At 39.0% G+C, this 25,131-nt stretch overlaps 3 protein-coding genes and 1 pseudogene across 3 annotated transcripts; 2 read left to right on the top strand and 2 right to left on the bottom strand.

The window, feature by feature from the left end:
- Positions 1 to 1,729: 1,729 nt before the first annotated feature.
- LOC135336698 (uncharacterized) lies at positions 1,730 to 4,876 on the top strand. Its single transcript, XM_064532556.1, has one exon. The coding sequence runs from the start codon at positions 2,237 to 2,239 to the stop codon at positions 4,460 to 4,462; it is 2,226 nt and encodes a 741-aa protein (XP_064388626.1). The 5' UTR covers positions 1,730 to 2,236; the 3' UTR covers positions 4,463 to 4,876.
- Positions 4,877 to 8,586: 3,710 nt separating this feature from the next.
- LOC135336697 (uncharacterized) lies at positions 8,587 to 10,307 on the top strand. Its single transcript, XM_064532555.1, has one exon. The coding sequence runs from the start codon at positions 8,712 to 8,714 to the stop codon at positions 10,059 to 10,061; it is 1,350 nt and encodes a 449-aa protein (XP_064388625.1). The 5' UTR covers positions 8,587 to 8,711; the 3' UTR covers positions 10,062 to 10,307.
- A 6,143-nt stretch (positions 10,308 to 16,450) lies between these two features.
- Positions 16,451 to 17,768, bottom strand: LOC135336541 (uncharacterized). The gene has a single exon (XM_064532395.1). The coding sequence runs from the start codon at positions 17,716 to 17,718 to the stop codon at positions 16,468 to 16,470; it is 1,251 nt and encodes a 416-aa protein (XP_064388465.1). The 5' UTR covers positions 17,719 to 17,768; the 3' UTR covers positions 16,451 to 16,467.
- A 4,540-nt stretch (positions 17,769 to 22,308) lies between these two features.
- On the bottom strand, positions 22,309 to 23,857 carry LOC135336529 (uncharacterized; annotated as a pseudogene).
- Positions 23,858 to 25,131: the final 1,274 nt, after the last annotated feature.

The following is a 25,131-nucleotide window of genomic DNA, read 5'->3' as shown; positions in this document are numbered from 1 at the left end:
TAATGTTTCATTTTGTACCTAGCCATACCTCAAGACAAATTTTAGGGCTATTCATACATTTACTTACCTAGTATCCTCTCATTTGCTTCTTTTCAAAAGCTTCTCTTGACCTCAAAACCAGTAAAATCACACCTCAAGGTGTCATAGGTTGCCACGCGCACGGTCCCAGAGGCCTTACGTTGCAAGCATAAGCTCACGTGATCCCGTTTCCAATCCCCTTCCTCTACTATCTATGATCTTATCAACTAGTGTCTATTTCGATTCCAAATTTAATTATAAGCACACTAAAAATGATGTGCAGCCTATAGCTGCTCCCACACCCCACACTATATACTCTTTTTTAGCATATCCTTAATTGCCTTTTTTTCAATTCTCTTATGCCACAACTTGTAACTGTTGGTATCAAATGACATGAACACTTACTGAATATATTAATGAATTTTTTGCTGCTTGGAGCTTACCACCTCTATAAAGCATATATGCAGTAGACTGTGTATTCCGGCTCTCTGAAGTATGGCCACTGTCGCTATTCCGTATGCTGGCTGCCCCAAACTAGGTTTTCATTATACACTTTTGGTTCCATTGAAATGTATCTACTGCATGTAACACACAAACTAGCAATGAAACTATCTTAAGCATGCAATGAACTTATAGTTTTGCTGAAAGCTCGCAACTTTTTTTATGAGTAAGCAGTAAACACCATACAGTTAAGTAATCCAAGCGAATTGGAATCAAGGCTAAAAGCTAAGATAATATGGTTACCTGGTATAATTATAATAATCAAGAAAAGCATGCCTATTAATTTTATCAGTCTTAATTTGTTAGTAAATTCATACTTCTCTTATACTTGTTGCCTTTTGATCTCTGAGATCAAAGGAATATAGCAGTGCCATTATTATGACATACAAAAATTTGAACTTTCGGTAAAGTGCCCCACCTCCCACCAAAAGAGAAGAGATTATTGACCACTTTTACCTGCATTGCAAACAGCAACCCCAATAATAATATCCACATACTAACTAATCGAAACTTACCCGCTATATATACGGTAGATAGATAGATAGAAGTGATTTTTTAATTTGAGTAAACTATGACAAAGTTTTAGCAACATTAAGATGACTAGTCTCACATCTTAGTGCTGCAATTGCTGTAATAATTATAACCAGAGCAAATGAGAAGATGTTACTACAAGCAATCAATATCCAATCATCATACTCTGTGTACAAACATTGCCACACATGTAATAATTCTGTCAAACAACTAAATATGGTGTGAACAGTGACTAAATGAAAGAATCATCATTCAAGCTGTCAGAACAAACATGCAAGTGGTAGAGTCATCACACAAGCCTCCCACAATTCTCTTATGCCACAACTTGTAACTGTTGGTATCAAATGACATGAACACTTACTGAATATAGGGAGATACCACTGGAATGAAACCATACTTAGCTAGTCGAGAGTTTATCTGAACCTGTTAACCAGTTACTGTTCTCATGGAAAAATACAAGAAATAAACAGAGAAGTGTTTACAACAAAACCTAATTCTACCTCTGATGTTCTGAGCAATACAAAGAAAAAAAGGCAATTAAGGATATGCTAAAAATGAATGTGATAAGAAGTGGTTGGCATACATCTGAGCAATACCAATAGTGGAACAAGGCAAGGCTTGGCTAAAAATGAATGTGCTAAAAAGTGGCTTGTAATTTTTTTCCGTCATAGCTTTTGTTCTGTCTCTGTTGCTAGCTGTGGCAGCACTGGTGTACACCAATATAGAGTTGAAGAACCAGATGATCAGTACCAATAACATTAATAAGTTAACAGTTCTAACAACATGCAAGCTGTCAGAACCATCATCCAAGCGGAAGAATAAAAGCTGTCAGAACCATTAACCAAGCGGAAGAATAAAAGCTGTCAGAACAATCAGTCAGAACAATCATGCAAGCTGTCAGAACAATCATACAAGCTGTCAGAACAATCAGTCAGAACAATCATGCAAGCTGTCAGAACAATCATGTAAGCAAAAGAATCATGCAAGCTTCCTGTAATTCTCTTATAACATAACCTGTAACTATTGGTATCGAGGACTTAAACATGCACCTACTGAAAGGAAACAACAATTAGAAGGGAAACGATTGCTGCACTAGTAAAACATACGTTCAGCAACTATACGATAAGTCTATATATAATAACAACCTCTCTATAACAAGTCAGTGGTAGAGTTTCAACTGTGAATTATGGAGCTAAACACTGCCTACAATGTTGTGCATGCTAACAGAGAAATACAAGCAATTGATTTGCAGGAAAGCATTGCCTACAATGTCAACCAGAGAAGTACCACCCAAACAGACGAAGATAATGAGTACAGTACCATTGTGAACACTGGATACAATACTGCTGGAGATACTAAATCTAGTGTTTTGGGCAACAAAAGCAACACAGAGAGAATAAGGCAAGAAGTGGCTAAGAATGAATGTGGTGAAAAACGGTTTGCAATTCTTGTCATCATAGCTTTTGTTCTGTCACTGTTGGTAGCTGTGGCAGCACTGGTCTACACCAATATAGAGTTAAAGAACCAGATGATCAGTACTAATAAGCAAGTACAGTCCATGAACGAGCAACTGAACAACCAATCCAGTCAACAGAATCAAACCCTACAAGCTCAACTCAGTGATTCAATTTTACTCCTTCAAAACAAATTTTCTGAGCAGCTGAACAGTACTAATAAGCAAGTACAGTCTATGAACGAGCAACTGAACAACCTATCCAGTCAACAGATTCAAATCTTACAAGCTCAACTCAGTGATTCAATTTTACTCCTTCAAAACAAATTTTCTGAGCAGCTGAACAGTACTAATAAGCAAGTACAGTCCATGAACGAACAACTGAACAACCACAGTCATTCAATTTTACTCCTTCAAAACAACTTTTCTGAGCAGCTGAGCAGTACTAATAAGCAAATACAGTCCATGAACGAGCAACTGAACAACCAATCCAGTCAACAGATTCAAACCCTACAAGCTCAACTCAGTCATTCAATTTTACTCCTTCAAAACAACTTTTCTGAGCAGCTGAGCAGTACTAATAAGCAAGTACAGTCCATGAACGAACAACTGAACAACCAATCCAGTCAACAGATTCAAACCCTACAAGCTCAACTCAGTGATTCAATTTTACTCCTTCAAAACAACTTTTCTGAGCAGCTGAGCAGTACTAATAAGCAAGTACAGTCCATGAACGAACAACTGAACAACCAATCCAGTCAACAGATTCAAACCCTACAAGCTCAACTCAGTGATTCAATTTTACTCCTTCAAAACAACTTTTCTGAGCAGCTGAGCAGTACTAATAAGCAAGTACAGTCCATGAACGAACAACTGAACAACCAATCCAGTCAACAGATTCAAACCCTACAAGCTCAACTCAGTCATTCAATTTTACTCCTTCAAAACAACTTTTCTGAGCAGCTGAGCAGTACTAATAAGCAAGTACAGTCTACCAACGAGGAACTGAACAACCAATCCAGTCAACTCAGCAATTCAATCCTAGCTCTTTCAAGCAACATTTCCGAGCAAAATGAAATTATTATTCGAGACCTCAATGACGTACAGTCCATTATTGCTGAGTTAGGTCCAATGGCATTCTATCTTGGAACAATCAACAACCCAGCTAGCTCTTGCAGTGACATCCCTCAAGACCGACCATCTGGAGAATATTGGATCGCGACTGACGATACTAGCTCTCCTCTTCAGGTCTACTGTGACATGAATCGAACAAGCTGTAGCTGCAACACTACAGGAGGATGGATGAGGGTGGCCAACCTTGACATGACCGATTCCAACCAAAACTGCCCAGCTGGATTCAGACAGGTAAACAGGACAGAACCACCATTGCGTACTTGTGGACGAATAGAAGAACTAGCAGGATGTCTGTCTACTACCTATTCAACGTATGGGGTGGAGTATTCGAAAGTTTGTGGTCGAATTATTGCATATCAAAGCATTTCACCAGATGCTTTTCGACCCTATTCCGAAAACAGAGCTTTATCTATTGATGATGGTTACATTGATGGTGTGAGCCTAACCCACGGACAGTCGCCTCGTCAGCACATTTGGACATTTGCTAATGCACTCGATGAAACTCGCTCCAATAATTTTGCGTGTCCCTGCACAAGATCTGACCGTCCCTATACTGGAGTTGTACCTCCCTTCATCGGTCAAGACTACTTCTGTGAAACTGGAAGCCGAGAAATATTGAGGTATATCTTCTACCATGATGATCCACTCTGGGACGGTCAGGGATGCGGGGGTAACAGTACTTGCTGTGAGTTCAATAACCCACCGTGGTTCTGCAAGCAACTCCCTCAACCCACTACAGACGATATTGAGTTGAGGCTTTGTGGTAATAAAGACATTGTTGATGAAGACACACCCATTGAGATTGCCGAACTATACATTGGCTAAACACTTTTTGTTTTAATTATAGTTAGATCAAACATAGAAACTGAATAATAGCAGTGCTATAGAAACATGATAGCTCTAACAATTCCCTAGAATAATAATCGTATATAGCCTGACGTTTATATATATTTAGATCATGTTTGCCATAAATACTGCAATTTGATTGGCTAAAGGAAGTGTTCTATCCAACTTAGAAAATCATGTACTTATTTAGAAAATCATGTACTTACTTAGAAAATCATGTACTTCACTTAGAAAATCATGTAGCAAAGATTAGATAAGAACATTCAAATCTGATTGGCTGAATACTCACGGTTGCTATGATCTAAAATGCTTAGACACTGTTTAGGAAGTTTCCACATGATTTAGAAGTCCTCAGGGCTAGTAGAACCCTCACTGCGTTCGGGATACTACAACCAGCCCTTTGGGCTTCTAAATCATGTAGAAACTTCCTAAACAGTGTCTAACTATTATATACAGCAGTCGCCCGAAAATTTTATGACATTGAAATGCACACAAAGATTATGTTATAGTGGTTGACTACGCCCTGCATTGGTTGGTTATAAGCCATAAGTACTAGGCAACCAGTCAACAACTGATTTATTTACTGCAAAAACAGCAAAACAGTCATTTGAACATCAATGGAGACAGTTAAGCTTGCTCTCACAGCCACTTGTGCCTCAGAATATGCAGTTATAACAGTTACAGCTGTCAAGTATGAGAGCTTGCCTACGTAGCTAGAACCAAGCAGCTACATGTAGGTTCTACTGGAAGCCGTAAACTTTGACCAGACCCGCCCACCAATATCAGCAGCTGCCGTTTTCAATTTGCATTACACAAGTCTACCACAACTGCACTGTACTCCTCTACCTCTGAGCCACAGCCTTGACTAGAAACACAGAGCAAGAATTGAACTGCAGTGTTTCAAGCCTCATGAACATGTAATAAGTAGCTTAGACTGCTAGCTAGCTCAGGTCAATATGACAATAGCACAAAACATAGTCTACAAAAACTGTTTGCGTGCTGTATTGCTGTGTAAAAATATTATTGTCAAGATGATTCAAAAGTTGAATAGTGCTTGTAGGAAGTAAAAATATGAGCCATATTCCATATACTTCCCTGGGGGAAGTAAAATATGGCTCATATTCACTGGAAATCACCTAGGATACGGACTGAATCAGTAAATAAACTATATAGGTCGATAAACCTATGATATTCCCTCTCATGCATGCACTATCATGTTAACACACTGAGCAGATGTTATACAGATCATTTATCAATTGATAACAGTGCATCATCACGTACTAACTACTCAGTTGTGGTTGGGGAAATTCCACTTGTTGGTTAGCGAAGGCAAACCCCTTCCATTAGCAAGACCGTGCGTGCCCTCTTGTATGGTTTAGGAATTATTTTATGAATTGGGCCCAAATTGTTCTATCAGCAGTTATGCACTCCTTTCCCCTCTACACAGTAAAAAACACATAATTATGTATATGAGACGCATCATCGTATTTTAGTGTTCAGAAGTGTATGTCATTTCTATGCGTTTTATTTAACATGTTTTATGTTACTGTAACGAATGTGATTTTACTGTGTATTGGCTAACGTTAACCATACAATATTTGTCTTTCATTATACAGTGTATGTCTTCAATTAGATCATGTTTGCCATAAATACTGCAATTTGATTGGCTAAAGGAAGTGTTCTATCCAACTTAGAAAATCATGTATTTATTTAGAAAATCATGTGCTTACTTAGAAAATCATGTACTTCACTTAGAAAATCATGTAGCAAAGATTAGATAAGAACATTCAAATCTGATTGGCTAAATACTCATGGTTGCTATGATCTAAAATGCTTAGACACTGTTTAGGAAGTTTTCACATGATTTAGAAGTCCTCAGGGCTAGTAGAACCCTCACTGCGTTCGGGATACTACAACCAGCCCTTTGGGCTTCCAAATCATGTAGAAACTTCCTAAACAGTGTCTAACTATCATATAGTTGATACAGGTTGAGAATTGTATGTGGATGTGGGAGGCTGCCTATTATTTTGTTTAACTAGGCGTATTGTTTGTGAATGCATGCGTGGGCCGTTAGCTATTAACGTTAGCCAATATAGGGGAAAGGAGTGCATAAACCGCTGATCAAATAACTATTATAAGTTCCTAGGCCATACATGCAAGAGGGCACGGTCTTGCTAATGGAAGGTGTTTGCCTTCGCTAACTAACAAGGGGAATTCCACAACCACAACTGAGTAGTCTGTTAACCCCAGACCTAGGAAAGAGGTGTTTCATACCGCCCTAACGAAACAAGGGAGGGAGGCAGTAAAAGCAAAGGCAAACAAAGATAGAGTATTATGAACTCATGAGTGTTTATCATGCATAACTTTGTGGATTTCACAATTAAAATATGCATTTTGTAGCCGCTTGAAAGACCTATCATTCGATCAGTGATTACGAAATGTTCTCCCGTTTAAAAAAATGTATCTCGAATTAAAATCGATAATCTATCTCTTTGTTGTTGCAACAATTTTACACATGTATTTGGCCCCTCCTCTTTCCAGTAAATTACCACTGCAGAGTTTGGCAAAAAACGGGGCAGTTTCACTCACGAGAAGAAGTTGAAGCTACCACAGAGTTCCATCAAGAAACCAGCTGAATTTATGGCAGCCATGAAAGAGAAGCTCAACTTCAATCCAGTTGAAATTATAGGTACGTGTATATGAGTCCCTTGTGTTAGTTAGTCGTTGAGTTCAGCTGTATACAGTTGTATACGTGTGTTTTTGTTAAAAATATTTAAAAACTTTTCGTGTCGTATGATGCATACATAATTATTACATCTCTAGATTTGACTGAGGTTACAATTGCAGTGCATAATTATGTCGATTGTGGTCACCTTACAAATATGTCTCTATAATACAGCCAGGTTAATACGTCCCAACATATATCCGTATAGCATGTGTTCACTATAATTATGCACATTATAGGTAGAGTATGTGCCTCCCTTACCACAGTCTTCCATATGTGATGCAGTTAAGTAACATGTACCTAAACAACCCCCGCGCTATAAAACCAGTTTGTACCTAACAGGCCGGCCACCTCTCTGTAACCAATGTTGTATAATCAAGTATACCTCCCTCAAACCTCTTCTCTTCCTCGTCTAGGTGTTGAGGGTATAATTATGTGCCGAAATGTTCCTCCCGGCCACCCCCTGGTGCATGGCAAGGTTCTCAAGACCCACCTGGACGTGTGGGTCAAGACCTCGAGCAGCTTATTGACAGACTCTATTGTAAAACTATAGCTCAATCTGTGTTTAAAGGCTGATACAATGAATATAGTGTATAGGCGTGCGTTTAGATTGTTTAATTTCTCACTGATTATTTGGTATTATAGAAGGCAACTGGTAAATTTTAGCCTTGATTCCAAACTGCTTGGATAACAAAATTAGTGTTTACTGTTTGCTCATGAAAAAGTTGCGAATTTTATGTCCTGCATTGTGTAATTACAAGCAAAAGTTAAGATCTCTATAATATGCATAATTGTAGGACCGACATACGTATTATATAGCTTCGATTCACATCTAGATCTAGACGGACCTGTCTATATAATTATAGATCTATCATAAATATGGGCTCCTGATAGCCTCTGGCCTCATGCATATATCTGTGTACCCATACAAATGCTATGCAACCCCTAGGGGGAGGGGCTGGTAGTAGCTCAATGCGGTGCCACATGGCTGGAACTCCGTATATAGATGCTAGCAGGCTAAGCTTAAGTAGTAAATTAATGAACTGCAACAGCCTCAGATTTTAGGCAATAACATGTGTATACAAGGTAATTCCTTTTCCCTCTACACAGCAAAACACGTATGTTATAATAATGAGACGCATCATCGTATTTTAATGTTAAAATGACGTCATTTCTATATTATTTACGTTACTGTAACGAATGTGTTTTTACTGATGTATTGGCTAACGTTAATAGCTAAGAATCCCCGGCCTATGAATTTATGAATTAATTCACAAACAATACGCCTAGTTAAACAAACAGGCAGCCTCCCGCATACAATTCTCAACATAGCAGCCTGTATCAACTATTTGAAGACATACACTGTATAAGGAAGGAAAGACAAACAATTTGATCGAGTGCTGCATGTCTGGAATGTATAAAACACACAGCAAAGTCTGTATAATTATGTAGAGTAACTATATATCGAGTCAATGCATGGTAGAGTTTCAATAGTGAATTAAGATGGAGCTAAACACTGCCTACGATGTTGTGCACGCTAACAAAAGAAGAGAAACACAAGCCACTGCATTGCAGGAAAACACTGCTTACAATATCAACCAGAGAAGTCTCACCCAAACAGATAATGAGTACAGTACCGTTGAGAACACTGGATACATAGAGCATAATACTACTGAAGATACTAAATCTACGGACAGTGTTTTGGAAAACAAAAGCAGCACAAAGAGAATAAAGCAAGAATTGGAGAAAAATGAATATGGCAAAAAACAGTTTGCAATTCTTGTCATCGTAGCTTTTGTTTTGTCTCTGTTGGTAGCTGTGTCAGCACTGGTGTACACCAATATAGAGTTGAAGAACCAGATGATCAGTACCAATAAGCAATTACAGTCCATGAACGAGCAACTGAACAACCAATCCAGTCAATTCAGCAATTCAATCCTAGCTCTTTCAAGCAACATTTCCGAGCAAAACAAATATACTTTGAGAAATCTCAACGACATACAGTCTATTCTTGAAGAACTGGAGCCACTTTATCTTGGAACAATCAACAACCCAGCAAGCTCTTGTAGTGACATCCCTCAAGACCGACCATCTGGTGAATATTGGATTGCCACCGACAGTACTAGCTCTCCTGTTCGGGTCTACTGTGACATGAATCGAACAAGCTGTAGCTGCAACACTGCAGGAGGATGGATGAGGGTAGCCAACCTTGACATGACCAATCCAAACCAAAATTGCCCAGCTGGATTGAGACTGGTAATCAGGGAAGAACTACCACTGCGTACTTGTGGCCGAATGGAAGGAAGCTACTGTAACATTTCTATTACCTATTCAACGTATGGGGTGAAGTATTCAAAAGTTTGTGGTCGAATAATTGCATATCAAAATGGTTCTCCAGATGCTTTCGCTCAATATTTCAATAACAGAAATTTATCTATTGATGATGGTTACGTTGACGGTGTGAGCCTAACCCATGGACGGTTGCCTCGTCAGCACATCTGGACATTTGCTGGTGCACTTCACGAAGATAGCTCTATGGATTTAGCGGTATGTCCCTGCACAATAAGTGACCGTCCCGAAATTGGAGTTGTACCTCCATTCATCCGTCAAGACTACTTCTGTGAAACTGGAAGCCGTCAGCTCTTTAATGATACCTTCTATTTTGAAGATCCACTCTGGGATGGTCAGGGATGCGGGGGTAACAGTACTTGCTGTGAGTTCAACAATCCACCGTGGTTCTGCAAGCAACTTTCTCAACCAACTACAGACGATATTGAGTTGAGGCTTTGTTTCAATCAAGACATAGATGATGAAGACATACCGATTGAGATTGCTGAAATATACATCCGCTGAACAGGTTTTTGTTTTTACACACTGTAGCTAGCTTTAGAACCAAGAGTAGAAACTGAATAATATAGCAGCTATTTAATAAATGCTATGAACATGATAGCTGTAGCAATTATCTACAAAGTAAGGACACTAATCGTGTAAGCATGTTCTTAATTAAGAAAGCGTATAATTATATAATAGTAGAAGTTTGATACATATGTTTATTTAGAGCATTCGTCCAACTATATTGAACAAACTTGTACATAATCATGTACGTCAAACCTACCATTGTGTACATGCATGCATAGCTATAATTATACATGGGAGTAATGGGGTCAAAATGCAACAATACACTATACCATAATCAAGATAATAATACAATTAAGAGTTCATTAGGAAGAGTACGCAACTCCAATAGACTGTACACAAAAAGCATTCCTCCAATCTTACGGCACAGACTGTCTGTAGTAACCGCAACTAGCAGGAAAGGCAATGAATAAAATTAGTAACTATGTTATTCATTGCCTTTCCTACTGGCAGTTGTAAATGAATAACATGAGTGATAATTATCACAATCATCACTATGTTATTCATTGTAAATTAGTTTATACAGCAGCATGTGGTTGCGACGTAAGATTGGAGAAACGTCTCCTATGGTTTTAAGTGCAGTTGCGTACTCTTCCTAATGAACTCTTTAAAATGGGTACATAGCCTCCACACTTCACTAACACAACCTGTAACTTTGTCTTCGAGAGATTATAAATCTAATCTGCTGAACTGCCATAATTATGAGCGTATTAGGGATCTATCGTTGCCATGCAATATAATTATGTCAAACCACTATATTATGGTGTGCATGTTAACAGTTCCAATCATCTGTCAGAACAATCATGCAAGTGGAAGAATCATATGAGTCTCCTATAGAACTCTCTTAGTATAACTGTTGGTATCGATGACTTAAACACATACTGAATAAGGAGATAACAATTAGACAACCTATAGAAGGGAAATGCATGTATATACCGATCGAGCGCTACACTTTGCGCATTCAGCTACTTTATGATAAGTCTATATATCTATATAGTAACAGCCTCTCTATTTTGAGTCAGTGGTGGAGTTTCAGTAGTGAATGTTATGGAGTTTCAAACGTTCCCTATACAATGTTGCACACGCTAACAACAGAAGGGAAATTTAGAGAAACATGCACAAGCCACTGCTTACAATAAGGACGAAATCTAACCACAAAGTCAAAGTCATAATGCACTGACCGCAAAGTCATAATACACTAACCACAAAACGTCCCTCTGGCATTAGACTGACATAACATAATAACATGCAGGACACTTTCAATGTTCAGCACTGCATTTTAATGGAGTAAATTATGATATATTAAGAGGGCCATTCTTAATGTAAGTACTGCAATTGGTATATAAAACCAGGAGCAAATGAGAACATTATGTCAACCATTTATGGTGTGTTAACAGTGCCAAAATGAAAGACTCATCATGCAAGGGGTTAGAACAAACATGCAATTGCAAGTGGTAGAATCATCATACAAGCCTCCCACTATTCTCTTGTAACTGTTGGCATCGATAAATTAAACGCATACTGAATAAGGTCAATTAAAGGGAAGTGTACCGAGTGCTGTACTTAATTAACACAGCAACTCTATACAGTAACAGCCTCTCTATTTCAAGTCAGTGGTAGAGTTTTAAGTGAATTTAATGGATCCAAACATTGCCTACAATGTTGTGCACGCTAACAACAGAAGAGAAAGAGAAGATGTAATCTATCAACCCATCCAAGTGTGGGTGACATAATCTACTTTCTTGATAGATGACATCACCCACGCTTGGATTGGTCAGTGTGCAAATTTCAAGCTTGTAACAGATACAGGAAGTCACGTTACTCTCCGCATACATCTGATAGCACAGTATGCCTACGTTCAATACTCTCTCTCTATCATAATTATGGCGATACGAGGAATCAATATCGTCCTGCTCTGTACAAACATTGCATATTATGGTGTGTTATAGGTGCCAAAATGAGCAAGGGGTCCAAACAAATTAACATGCAAGTGGTAGAATCACCATAAATTATACCACAAGCCTCCCACAATTCTCCTGTAACTGTTGGCATTGATAATTTAAACACATACTGAATAAGGAGATATCAATTAGACAAACCTAGAAGGGAAATGCACCGAGGGCATGTTGCACTGTATAACACACAGCAACTACAATAAGTCTATACAGTAACAGCCTCTCTATTTCAAGTCAGTGGCAGAGTTTCAACAGTGAATTATGGAACCAAACACTGCCTACAATGTTGTGTATGCTAACAACAGAAGAGAAAGAGAAACACAAGACACTGCTTACAATAACGACAAAATTTCTCGAGATGAGAGATATTCCTCCCAAGATAATGGCTACAGTGTCGTTGAGAACAATGGGAGAGAAACGTTCGCATCAAAAATTAACACAGCCTATGCAATAAGCGGAGAAACGAATATAACAGAAAGTAATTCCACCTCCAACGTTCTGAGCAATACAAAGAAAAAAAGGAAAGGATGTGCTAAAAAGTGGTTTGCAATTTTTGCCGTCGTAGCTTTTGTTCTGTCTCTGTTAGCAGCTGTGGCAGCACTGGTGTACACAAGACATTGATGATGAAGAGACACCCATTGAGATAATAGAGATGTACATACGCTAAAATAGACATATCAAATCCTAGAACTGAAAACTTAATAAATATTCTGTACAGCCGTTTGTAAGGCATATACATGTACAATGTACTGTAATCTCAAATTTGAATGATCATAACTTGAGTGCTGGTGGTCCAGATTGTTTTTGGAAAGTTTAAAAAGATCTGACCTCAAATATCCTATTAGCGCATCCAAAATTGAGAGCTAAGCACATGCACGATTTGAAATGGCTTCTTTTAAACTGAAAATTAATAGTAATATCAGCTCAACATGTATTATAGTTGGGCGTGGCCTGACCGTCCCTGACGGGAGGTCGGGTTTCAAGCTTATGTCAGGATTTGTGTTGCTGGATTATGTAACACGCTGATAGCAGCGACAAAAAACCGGAAGTGACATCACTAGTAGTATAAATATTCTTATTCTGAAGTGGGTGTTAAATAATTTTACCTTGCTTGCGGTTGTGCAACTGGACGTGACACAGACCACATTAGAAATGCTGCAATCTGATTGGGCTGCAAGTATAGTTGCAGCAAAGACAAATCCCAGATTGGCTTTGAAACCCGTCTTCCCGTCAGGGACGATCGGGCCACGCCCAACTACATGTATTCCTGACTCAACATAATTATACATATCTGTTTGCACTATAATTATTATATACACTGGCAAGATAATACAGGGCAGGCATGACAATCTTTAGAGCTGGAACCCCACCTGGGATGGTGTGTATATAACAGGAATTATTAAATTATGAGCCAAATAACTATTCTTAAGAATACAACTTTTATAATGATGCTAGCTCTATTAAACCAATGAACTAGACCATGTGCCTTCGTGTCAGAGGTACCACATTCCCATGACATCATCGACTTCAGATCGTTTCATCATAGGTGTATAGATACATGATACATAAGGTAGCCAGTTAAATGTGCTTGAGCACTACTAGCATGCATGCATGCAGGAACACTGAATTGAACACGCTTAAGAGGCTAATGCGATGTTCTGAGTCATCTGATGCCAAGATGAGTGGGAGGCTGCCCATTTTAGTATACGTAGGTGTATTCTTATTTGGGGTTCTTAGTTAATAACAATACACCTGCATACTAACATGAGCAGCCTCCCACTCATCTCTAACTGTAATTTGGACTTAAAAACAAGACGATACCAATTATACTCAGGACCCAGGGTATTTTTTCCTGCTCTATTTACAAAACAATGCATGTATCGTATATCTTCTAATTTATCGGACAGCAAAAAATAATTATTTTGGAAATTGTCCGGGTATAATTGGAACAGATCATGCGAAGTGTCCGGAATAATTAGAACAAGCAAGCATGCAACTGCATGCGAGCTAGCTAAGTTTAATAGCTACAATGTGTGACTGAATAGTTGCACTAGCTATCTAAAACTAGCTACTCAAAGCTATCTAACTGCACCACTCTAAGTCTTACTTGCCGTCTATGAATGTAACTCAAGATATTGTCCGGATATTTAGAACGAATGTAATATTAAAGCACTAGAGTGTCTGTTGTATTAGAACAGCGAAAATTGCCCAAAAGAGTGTCCGGGGTAATTAAAAGTGTCCGATAAATTAGAAGATATACGGTAGTATGTACATGTATGGATTCGTGTTCAGAAATACGTGATACTTTTACCAAAAGAAGCATGTAGACTCAAAAGAAAGGCCAAGAGAATAATACCATCAAACTGTTACTCACTCACAGATGATTAGTACTAATAAGCAAGTACAGTCCCCATGAGGGAGCAACTAAACAACCAATCAATATAGCCAACTCAGCAAATTCCAACTCTTTCAAGCAGCATTTCTAAGCAAGATAAAAATGAGAAATATCAGTCCGTTATTGCTGAGTTAGGTCCAATAGCATCCTATCTCAATGACGTATACAGTCTGCCACTTTATCTTGGAACAATCAAACCGGCCAGCTCTTGCAGTAAGCTCCCTCAAGGCTGAGCATCTGGAGAATACTGGATTGCCACTGACAATACTAGCTTTCCTGTTCAGGTCTACTGTGACATGAGCTATAGCATAAACATATATAGAGTACTGCAGTCAACTAATAGGAATTCTCAATTCTATAAGTAACCTCCAACACTGCATTATAACAACCTCTTCAAATAAGGATAAATTTATAGAGGAATTGAATCTAATGCTGAACTGTGATTATGAGCATATCACTATGAGAACTACCATTGTCGTAAACTAATGGGTGTGGTCAACTCTCCTGACTCCAAGAAATTCACAAGGTATATTGAGTATTACATAGCTATATAGCTGCATTTGTACCATGATGTGCTCTGACACTAAGGAATATCCATTGAAACTCTCAGGATACTCCAGAGTACAAATCCCATGTATCCTGCTAGGTAGCCTCGATTCAAGGCCGATTAAAATACGGCCTGGTACCTATTGCAGGGGTGATAGTGCGCATGCGCTTCAAATTACCCAGAATATGGGTAATCGTACTACGAACGTAAAACCATAGTAAATTACACAGGAAATTAGTCCGTTTACTAAAAATATGTTCCGTAATACTTTATCTCTATAACTGAGTTCTGTAAAGCTGTGGCTTATGCCGTCTATTGCGTTGGTCTAGAAGGCTTGAACACTAGTTTTAAGACAGAAGAGGCTCTCATCAATAGTTGTTAGGCAACCCACAAGGCAGGGGAAGCCGCACAAGTACTACTAACACATGTATAATTATTATGCTCAACTCACAGGGATTAGAATACCAATGTCCTCCTCAAAGTTGCCCATGAAGATCATCACATTCAGTCGTGCTTGTAACCTCTCCACTCTGTACAACTGCACAATGAGGGAACAGGATAATTAACTACCAAGGGCCGTCATGAAAATGAAATTAATGGCCTGCTGCAAATATGCGATTTGATATCTACGTCTAGGATGGTCCTATAGCCGGGTTGTCTTCGCAAGTAGCAGTTTGAGGCATCATACACTTCCCATAGCCTGTACAGATCCAAGGTAAGACATCCTGACCATACAACTGTCATAGAGGTAGATGAGAGCCTCTTCTGGCTTCAGACTAGTGTGAAAGCCTTCTGGAACAACGCAATAGAGAGCTAAGCTGATGTACAAAGATAGAAAATAGATGAGAGAAAGAAAAAGGGGATTCCCCAGATTCTGGAGAATAAACTAACGCATGCGCACTATCACCCCTGCAATAGGTACCAGGCCGTATTTTAATCGGCCTGGAATCGAGGCTACCTGCTAGGGTACATTGGCTGTGGTCAGCCTACAGCCCAGCTTCTCTTTTATAGAACACTACTGTGACACACTTTGATCACATTGTGAAGATAAATTCTTCAGTATCCAGATTCACTGAAACTACGGACTGGGTTGTCTGAAGTTGTAAATGTGGTTTGTCAAGTGCAAGCACACCCACACAAAATGTGCACAGTGCATGCACACGCACACACAACAAAGAGTGTTTACTACTATACTCAGTTGTAAATGCCGATAACAGCTTCTAATTGCTTCTAATCAATATGTGTTCATAGTACAAGCTACCTGTAAGTGGATATCAAGGATGTATTGGATTTGTACTATACCGAGGGCAGTTCTATGTATTCCCCGAGGGCGCACCATGGTACAATTATTACTTATACTATTAATGAAGTTAACTCACAATGTATAAGTGGCTGTACATTATTTATTAATGTCTTCAGTTCTAGAAATGATTCAATATGTCTATTTTAATGTACGTACATCTCTATTATCTCAATGGGTGTCTCTTCATCATAAATGCTTTGATCAGAACAAAGCCTCAACTCGATATCGTCTGTAGTTGGTTGAGGAAGTTGTTTGCAGAACCACGGTGGATTGTTGAACTCACAGCAAGTACTGGTACCCCCGCATCCCTGACCGTCCCAGAGTGGATCATCAGGGTAGAAAGTAAATGTATGTTTTTGCTGGCTTCCAGTTTCACAGAAGTAGTCTTGACAGATGAAGGGAGGTACAACTCCAGTGTAGGGGAGGTCAGGTCTTGTGCAAGGACATACTAATTCATTGGAGTGAATTTCATCGATTGCATTAACAAATGTCCAGATGTGCTGACGAGGCAACTGTCCGTGGGTTAGGCTCACACCATCAACATAACCATCATCAATAGATAAAGATCTGTTTTTGAAGAATTGATCGAAAGCATCTGAAGTACTACTTTGATATCCAATGATTTGACCACAAACTTTTGAGTACTCCACCTCATAAGTTGAATAGGTAGTAGACACACATCGTGCTGGTCCTTCTATTCGGCCACAAGTACGCAATGGTGGTTCTGTTCTGGTTACCAGTCTCAATCCCTCTGGGCAGTTTTGGTTAGGATCAGTCATGTCAAGGTTGGCTACCCTCATCCATCCTCCTGCAGTGTTGCAGCTACAGCTTGTTCGATTCATGTCACAGTAAACCTGAACAGGAGAGCTAGTGTCAGGGGAAATCCAGTATTCTCCAGATGATCGATCTTGAGATATGTCACTGCAAGAGCTTGCTGGGTTGTTGATTGTTCCAAGATTAAAAGGCTCAATTGTGCTGGATTGGTTATTTAGTTGTTCCGTCATTGACTGATCCTCCTGGTTCTTTAACACTATATTGGTGTACACAAGTGCTGCCACAGCTACTAACAGAGACGAAAAAGCAATAGCTAGGACGGTAAAGATTGCAAACCACTTCTTAGTACATCCATTTTTAGCACATCCTTGCCTTTTTTTGTTTGTATTGCTCAGAACGTCGGAGGTGGAATTAGTTTCTGTTGTAAACACTTCTCTGTTTATTGCATAGGCTGTGTTATTTTTCGATGCAAACGTTTCTCTCTCATTGTTCTCAACCATAGTGTAGCCATTATCTTGGGTAGGATAGATATTGTAGGCAGTGTTTCCTTGCAATGCAATGGCTTGTGTTTCTCTTCTCTTGCTGGAGTGCGCAACTTTGTAGGCAGTGTTTAGCTCCATAATTCACAGTTGAAACTCTACCACTGACTTGAAATAGAGAGGCTGTTACTGTGCATGCATGGGGTTCATGTAGTTCCCATGTTTTATACTAAGCGGTGCAGCACTCGGTAAATATTTCCCTTTCAGATTTATCTAATGCATCGATGAGTTACAGGTTGTTGTGTAACTTGTTACAAGAGAAGTATGCATGGGAGGCTTGCATGATGATTCTACTGCTTGTTTGTTTGTTCTGACTGCTTGCATGATGATTCTACTGCTTGCTTGTTTGTTCTGACTGCTTGCATGATGATTCATTCATTTGGCACTGCATGCGCATGATAACACAACACCTTCTACCATGGTTTCACCAAAGATCAGTTGCATATATAATTATATACCTTGGCTGTCAAAATTAATGATGCTCTTCTTGCAGAAACTTCGATATTTGCTGCATGTGTATACAATCCTGTACTTATATAGGAAGTTTTGTAAGGTGCATGCATGTGGATGGTGCTTAGAACACAACACACTTAGCCAAGACTAGGTTTTAATCTTTATGCCGCCTGCCGAGTGCATTGCGTAACCAAGAGTTCATCTAAGTGCACCAGCATTAAAATACGTGATTTTGGCTAGCTAGTTCTCAGTGAAGGATTTAGTGCTGTCACATTGGTTATACAACTTGACCAGTTTTCTACCTTGCTGCATTTTATTCAATTTGCTTGTATTTTTCATGAGAACAGTAAATAGTTTAACATGTTCAGCTGTGCGCTCAAATGAATTCTCGGCTAGCTAAGTATGGTTTCATTCCAGTGGTATCTCCCTATATTCAGTAAGTGTTCGTGTCATTTGATACCAACAGTTACAAGTTGTGGCATAAGAGAATTGTGGGAGGCTTGTGTGATGATTCTACCACTTGCATGTTTGTTCTGACCCCCTTGAATGATGATTCTTTCATTTAGTCACTGTTCACACCATATTTAGTTGTTTGACATAATTATTACATGTGTGGCAATGTTCGTACACGGAGTAGGATGATTGGATATTGATTGCTTGTAGTAACATCTTCTCATTTGCTCTGGTTATAATTATTACAGCAATTGCAGCACTAAGGTCTGAGACTAGTCTTCTTAATGTAGTAAAAATATAAAAATATAAAATAATAAGTAAATTAAAAAATCACTTCTATCTATATATCTACCGTATATATAGCGGGTTAGTTAGTACGTGGATATTATTTTGGTTACTGTTTGCACTGCAGGTAAAGGTGGTCAATAATCTCTTCAGTTGTCGGTAAAATATTCGCGTTCCGGGCTTCAACAACGAAAACAATGAAATGTTTGCTCCCCCAAAAATTACCTGCATATTACGGTATATGCTTTAGAGGTGATAAGCTCCAAGCAGAAATAATGTAATAGCATACCAGTTAACCACATAATTATTGTAGCATGCATTGATGAAGAACTTCCAGGGCATTTTCAACACAAATAGACTTTATAGATTCGTTTCTTTTTCTTTCTTTATTTGGTAAGTACTTACAGGTTATATGTTTAAGAGAAGGATTCAGGCTGACCACAGCCAATGTACCCTATATGAATGTACACCCTAGCAGTGTACATGGGATTTGTACCCTGGAGTATCCTGAGAGTTTCAATGGATATTCCTTAGTGTCACAGCACATCATGGTACAAATAACTAGTTTATATAGTAATAATTATTGTACTCTATATAGTAAGAAACCATCTTGCATAGATGCAAGATGGTTTCTTACTATGTGTGTCAGTTTGTATTTAATATGAGAAAACCATTCAATGTAAAGCATAATAATCATGCTATAGCTAAAAATTAATACTTATATAACGAGAACGAGTGCTCTTAGTGACTTAAGCGTTTTCTATTGCAATAACAAGAACATGCGTTGTGTTGAGTGTTTAATGTGAGTACTTTTAGCGTATGTACATCTCAACTATTTCAATTGGTGTGTCTTTATTACTAATGTCGTCATCACCACAAATCCTCAACTCGATATCGTCTGTAGTTGGTTGAGGGAGTTGCTTGCAGAACCACGGTGGATTGTTGAACCCACAGCAAGTACTGGTACCCCCGCATTCCTGACCGTCCCAGAGTGGATCATCAGTAGAAGATACCGTTATTATAACTAATGTACTGTCGGCTTCCAGTTTCACAGAAGTAATCTTGACCGATGAAGGGAGGTCCAACTCCAGTGTAGGAATGGTCAGGTCTTGTGCAGAGACATGCCGCTGTATGGGAGCGAGTTTCATTAAGTGCATTCCCAAATGTCCAGATGTGCTGACGAGGCGACTGTCCATAGGTTAGGCTCACACCATCAACGTAATGTAAAATAATTCATGCACATCGTATATAGGCAACGTTTAGCTCCATAATTCTGCCACTGACTCAAAATTGAGAGGCTGCTACTATATATAGACTTAGCTGAATATGTTTTATAGTAAGTGCAGCACTCAATCGGTACGTATACATGCATTTCCGTTCTACGTATATAGGTGTTTAAGTCATCGACGCCAACCGTTACAGGTTATGTTATAAGAGAATTGTGGGAAGCTTGCATCTTGCATGATTGTTCTGACAGCTTGATGATTCATTCATTTGGAACTTTTAACATGCACACCATAGTGGTTTCACATAATTATTATGTGGCAACCATAATTATTGATCCCTGTAGTGCTAGTATAAATGTAGCTAGCTATGCAATATTCAATATACCTTGAGGGGGCACTGAATTTCTTGGAGTCAGGAGAGTTGACCACACCCGGCTAGTTTACGACAACGGTAGTTCTCATAGTGATACGCTGATAATTATGGTTTTATACAGTTCAGCATTAGATTAATTTCCTCTACAAATTTATCTTGGAACAATCAACAACCCATTTGAAGACAAAGTTACAGGTTGTTATAATGTGGTGTGGAAGGTTACCCATTTTAAGTGCTTAAGTACGAATTTTATAGAATCGGGAATTCTGACTGCAGTACTCTATGTTTATGTTGTAGCTTGTTTGATTCATGTCACAGTAGACCTGAACAGAAGAGCTATAATATTATAGTGGTGTCAGTGGCAATCCAGTATTCTCCAGATGGTCAGCCTTGAGGGAGCTTACTGCAAGAGTTAGCTGGTTTGTTGATTGTTCCAAGATAAAGTGCATGGCTCCAGTTAGACTGTATACGTCATTGAGATAGGATGCTCTAGACTGATATTTATCATTTTTATCTTGCTCAGAAATGCTGCTTGAAAGAGTTGGGATTTGCTGAGTTGACTGGATTGGTTGTTTAGTTGTTCCCTCATGGACTGTACTTGCTTATTAGTACTAATCATCTGTGAGTGAGTTACAGTTTGGTGATATTATTCTCTTGGCCTTTCTTTTGAGTTTACATACTTCTTTTGGTTGAACACAAATCCGTACATGTACATACTACATGTGAATAGAGCAGGCAAAATACCCTGGGTCCTGCATGAGTATAATTGGTATCGTCTCTTGTTTTTAAGTCCAAGATTACAGTTAGAGGAGTGGGAGGCTGCCCATTTTAGTACGCAGGTGCATTATTATGAATCCCAAATAAGAATATACCTAAAATGGGCAGCCTCCCACTCATCTTGGCATCAGATGACTTAAATACATTCAGAACATCGCATCAGCCTCTTAAGCGTGTTTAATTCAGTGTGCCTGCATGCATGCATGCTAGTAGTGCTCAGGCACATTTAACTGGCTACTTTATGTATCTATACACCTATGATGAAACGATCTGAAGTCGATGATGTCATGGGAATGTGGTACTTCTGACACGAAGGCACATGGTCTACTTCATTGGTTGACTAGAGCTAGCATCATTACAAAACTTGTATTCTCAAGAATAGTTATTGGGGGAACTAAATGGCTCATAGTTTCTGCTATAAACACCCAGGTGGGGTTCCAAATTATTGTTCTAAAAATTGCACTTCCCTGTATTAATTATTGTCTTGCCAGTGTATATATGCAGACAGACATGTATAATTATGTTGAGACATGTAGTTGGGCGTGGCCCGATTGTCCCTGATGGGAAGACGGGTTTCAAGCCAATCTGGGATTTGTCTTTGCTGCAACTATACTTGCAGCCCAATCAGATTGCAGCATTTCTAATGTGGTCTGTGTCACGTCCAGGCCAGTGCGCAACCGCAAGCAAGGTAAAATTATTTAACACCCACTTCAGAATAAGAATATTTATACTATACTAGTGATGTCACTTTCGGTTTTTTGTCACTGCTATCAGCGTGTTACATAATCCAGCAACACAAATCCTTACATATAGGCTTGAAACCCGACCTCCCGTCAGGGATGGTCGGGCCACGCCCAACTAGAATACATGTTGAGCTGAAATTACTATTTTTTCAGTTTAAAAGAAGCCATTTCAAATCGTGCATGTGCTTAGCTCTCAATTTTGGATGCGCTAATTGGATATTTGAGGTCAGATCTTTCTAAGACCACCAGCACTCAAGTTATGATCATTTAAATTTGAGATTACAGTACATTGTACATGTATATGCCTTACAAACGGCTGTACAGAATATTTATTAATGTCTTCAGTTCTAAAAATGATTTGATATGTCTATTTTAGCGTATGTACATCTCTATTATCTCAATGGGTGTCTCTTCATCATCAATGTCTTGATCAGAACAAAGCCTCAACTCGATATTGTCTGTAGTTGGTTGAGGGAGTTGCTTGCAGAACCACGGAGGATTGTTGAACTCACAGCAAGTACTGGTACCCCCGCATCCCTGACTGTCCCAGAGTGGATCATCAGGGTAGAAGGTATTATGACTAAATGCTTGTCGGCTTCCAGTTTCACAGAAGTAGTCTTGACCAATGAAGGGAGGTAAAACTCCAGTGTAGGGGAGGTCAGAACTTGTACAAGGACATACCTCGGAATCGGATTGAGTTTCATCGATTGCATTAGCAAATGTCCAGATGTGCTGACGAGGCGACTGTCCATGGGTTAGGCTCACACCATCAACGTAAACATCATCAATAGATAAAAGTATATGTTGTCGAAATATGAATTGAAAGCATCCGGAGTCCTATTTTGATATGCAATGATTCGACCACACACTTTCGAATACTCCACCCCATACGTTGAATAGGTAGTGGAAGTACATCCTGGTTCTTCTACTCGGCCACAAGTACGCAGTGGTGGTTCTGTCCTGGTTACCAGTCTCAATCCCTCTGGGCAGTTTTGGTTGGGATCGGTCATGTCAAGGTTGGCTACCCTCATCCATCCTCCTGCAGTGTTGCAGCTACAGCTTGTTCGATTCATGTCACAGTAGACCTGAACAGGAGAGCTAGTACTGTCAGTGGCAATCCAGTATTTTCCAGATGGTCGGTCTTGAGGGATATCACTGCAAGAGCTAGCTGGGTTGTTGATTGTTCCAAGATAAAGTGGCTCCAGTTCTTCAAGGACAGACTGTGCATCATTGAGATTTTTAAAAATATGTTTGTTTTGCTCGGAAATCTTGCTTGAAAGAGCTACGATTGAATTGCTGAGTTGACTGGATTGGTTGTTCAGTTGCTCATTGGTAGACTGTACTTGCTTATTAGTACTAATCATCTGGTTCTTCAACTCTATATTGGTGTACACCAGTGCTGCCACAGCTACCAACAGAGACAGAACAAAAGCTACGACGACAAGAATTGCAAACCATTTTTTACCAGATTCATTTTTAGCCACTTTTTGCCTTATTCTCTTTGTGTTGCTTTTGTTGTCCAGGACACTACTTTCGGTAGATTTAGTATCTCCAGCAGTATTATGCTCTATGTATCCAGTGTTCTCAATGGTACTGTACTCATTATCTGTTTGGGTGAGACTTCTCTGGTGGATATTGTAAGCGATGTTTTCCTGCGATATGGGAGCTTGTGTGTCTCTTCTGTTGTTAGCATGCACAACATTGTAGGCAACATTTGGATCCATAATTCACTGTTGAAACTTGAAATAACTTCAATAATTCAGAACTCTGATATGTAAAAAATACACAGGTTATTTACAATACTAGAAAGAACCTTCTAGAACACTAGTGGTACTTGTGGTACAGAAATGACTAAATAAGGACATGAAACTAGAAAGGAACCACTAGAACTATAACACAACAGGTACAATACAGTATTTACGGAATCACAGTCACGGAATCACAGTCTTTATCTTAATGTTAGTTCCATATGGTAAGGATACCACAAAACTCTACCACTGGCTTGAAATAGAGGGGCTGTTACTATATAGACTTAGCTGAATGTTGGTAAGTGCAACACTCGATCGGTATACATGCATTTCCTTCTAGGTTTGTCTCAAGTCATTGACGCCAACAGTTACAAGTTATGTTATAAGAGGCTTGCACGATTCTTCTGCTTACAAGCGTGCTCAATGCAATAATGTGAACAAAAAATTGAATATAAGTGTTTCAGTGTATGTACATAATTATCAACTATCTAAATGGGTATGTCGTACTACTAATGACCTCATCACCACAAAGCACTTAAAATGGGCAGCCTCCCACACTTCATTTATAACACACAACCATGCATTGTCTTCAAATTAGACAATTTGGAGAGAAAATAAATATAATCCGCTGAACTGTATAAAATCAAATAAACGTATTAGCTTTATAGTAGCTATAGTAGAGTAAGGCATCTATATATTCAGCCACAATGGATGTTCAGACACTCATTCTAAGGAAACAAGCATGCAGTGATAAGAAATGTTCTTTTGCACCATCTGATCAAGCATGTGTTACTATGAATGTATGCAAAAAGAATTGACTACTAAGTATTCAAGAGCTGAAAATGTGCTAGTGTCTAATAAAATATGGTAAGAACAGACAAAAAAATCGATCATCAGACATAACCTACCGTTTCTTCTGTAGGGGGATATGGAGTCACATAGTAATTATGTAAGGACAATAACTAAACAATAAAACCCCCAAAGTTGGAGTTCCAAAACGCTTGTATGTCTATGCAGCAATGATCATGCAGACAGCAATGGGGTCAAAGATCAAATGTTATTGGCAACCCACGTGTAACTGGGGTTGTCATGCGCCCCCGGCTGCGCCAAGGCTCGCAGTTGACTTAAACAGAACACGATCCAAGTATATAGGAGTCTTCTATAACTTTAACATGAGAACAGAACTGAACATAACTCCTTCTCTAGCTATTTTATACAGACACATGCACCAAAGATCTAGATTGTTCTACAACACCCACAAAGTTCTAGAATACTGAACCTCTGGAAGGTTCTTTAACACATAAAGTTCTGGTCCTTTACCACGGAATGTTCTAGTTCTTAATTAAACCAGTCACAGAATGTTCTAGTTCACCACATTCCTCTCCCCTTCTCCTGCGACATTCATGTCGGGGTGAGAAATAGGCAATCGGGAGAGG

Source organism: Halichondria panicea, chromosome 5 (assembly GCF_963675165.1).
Source record: "Halichondria panicea chromosome 5, odHalPani1.1, whole genome shotgun sequence".
NCBI lineage: Eukaryota > Metazoa > Porifera > Demospongiae > Suberitida > Halichondriidae > Halichondria > Halichondria panicea.
This window is presented reverse-complemented; position numbering and strand designations above follow the sequence as displayed.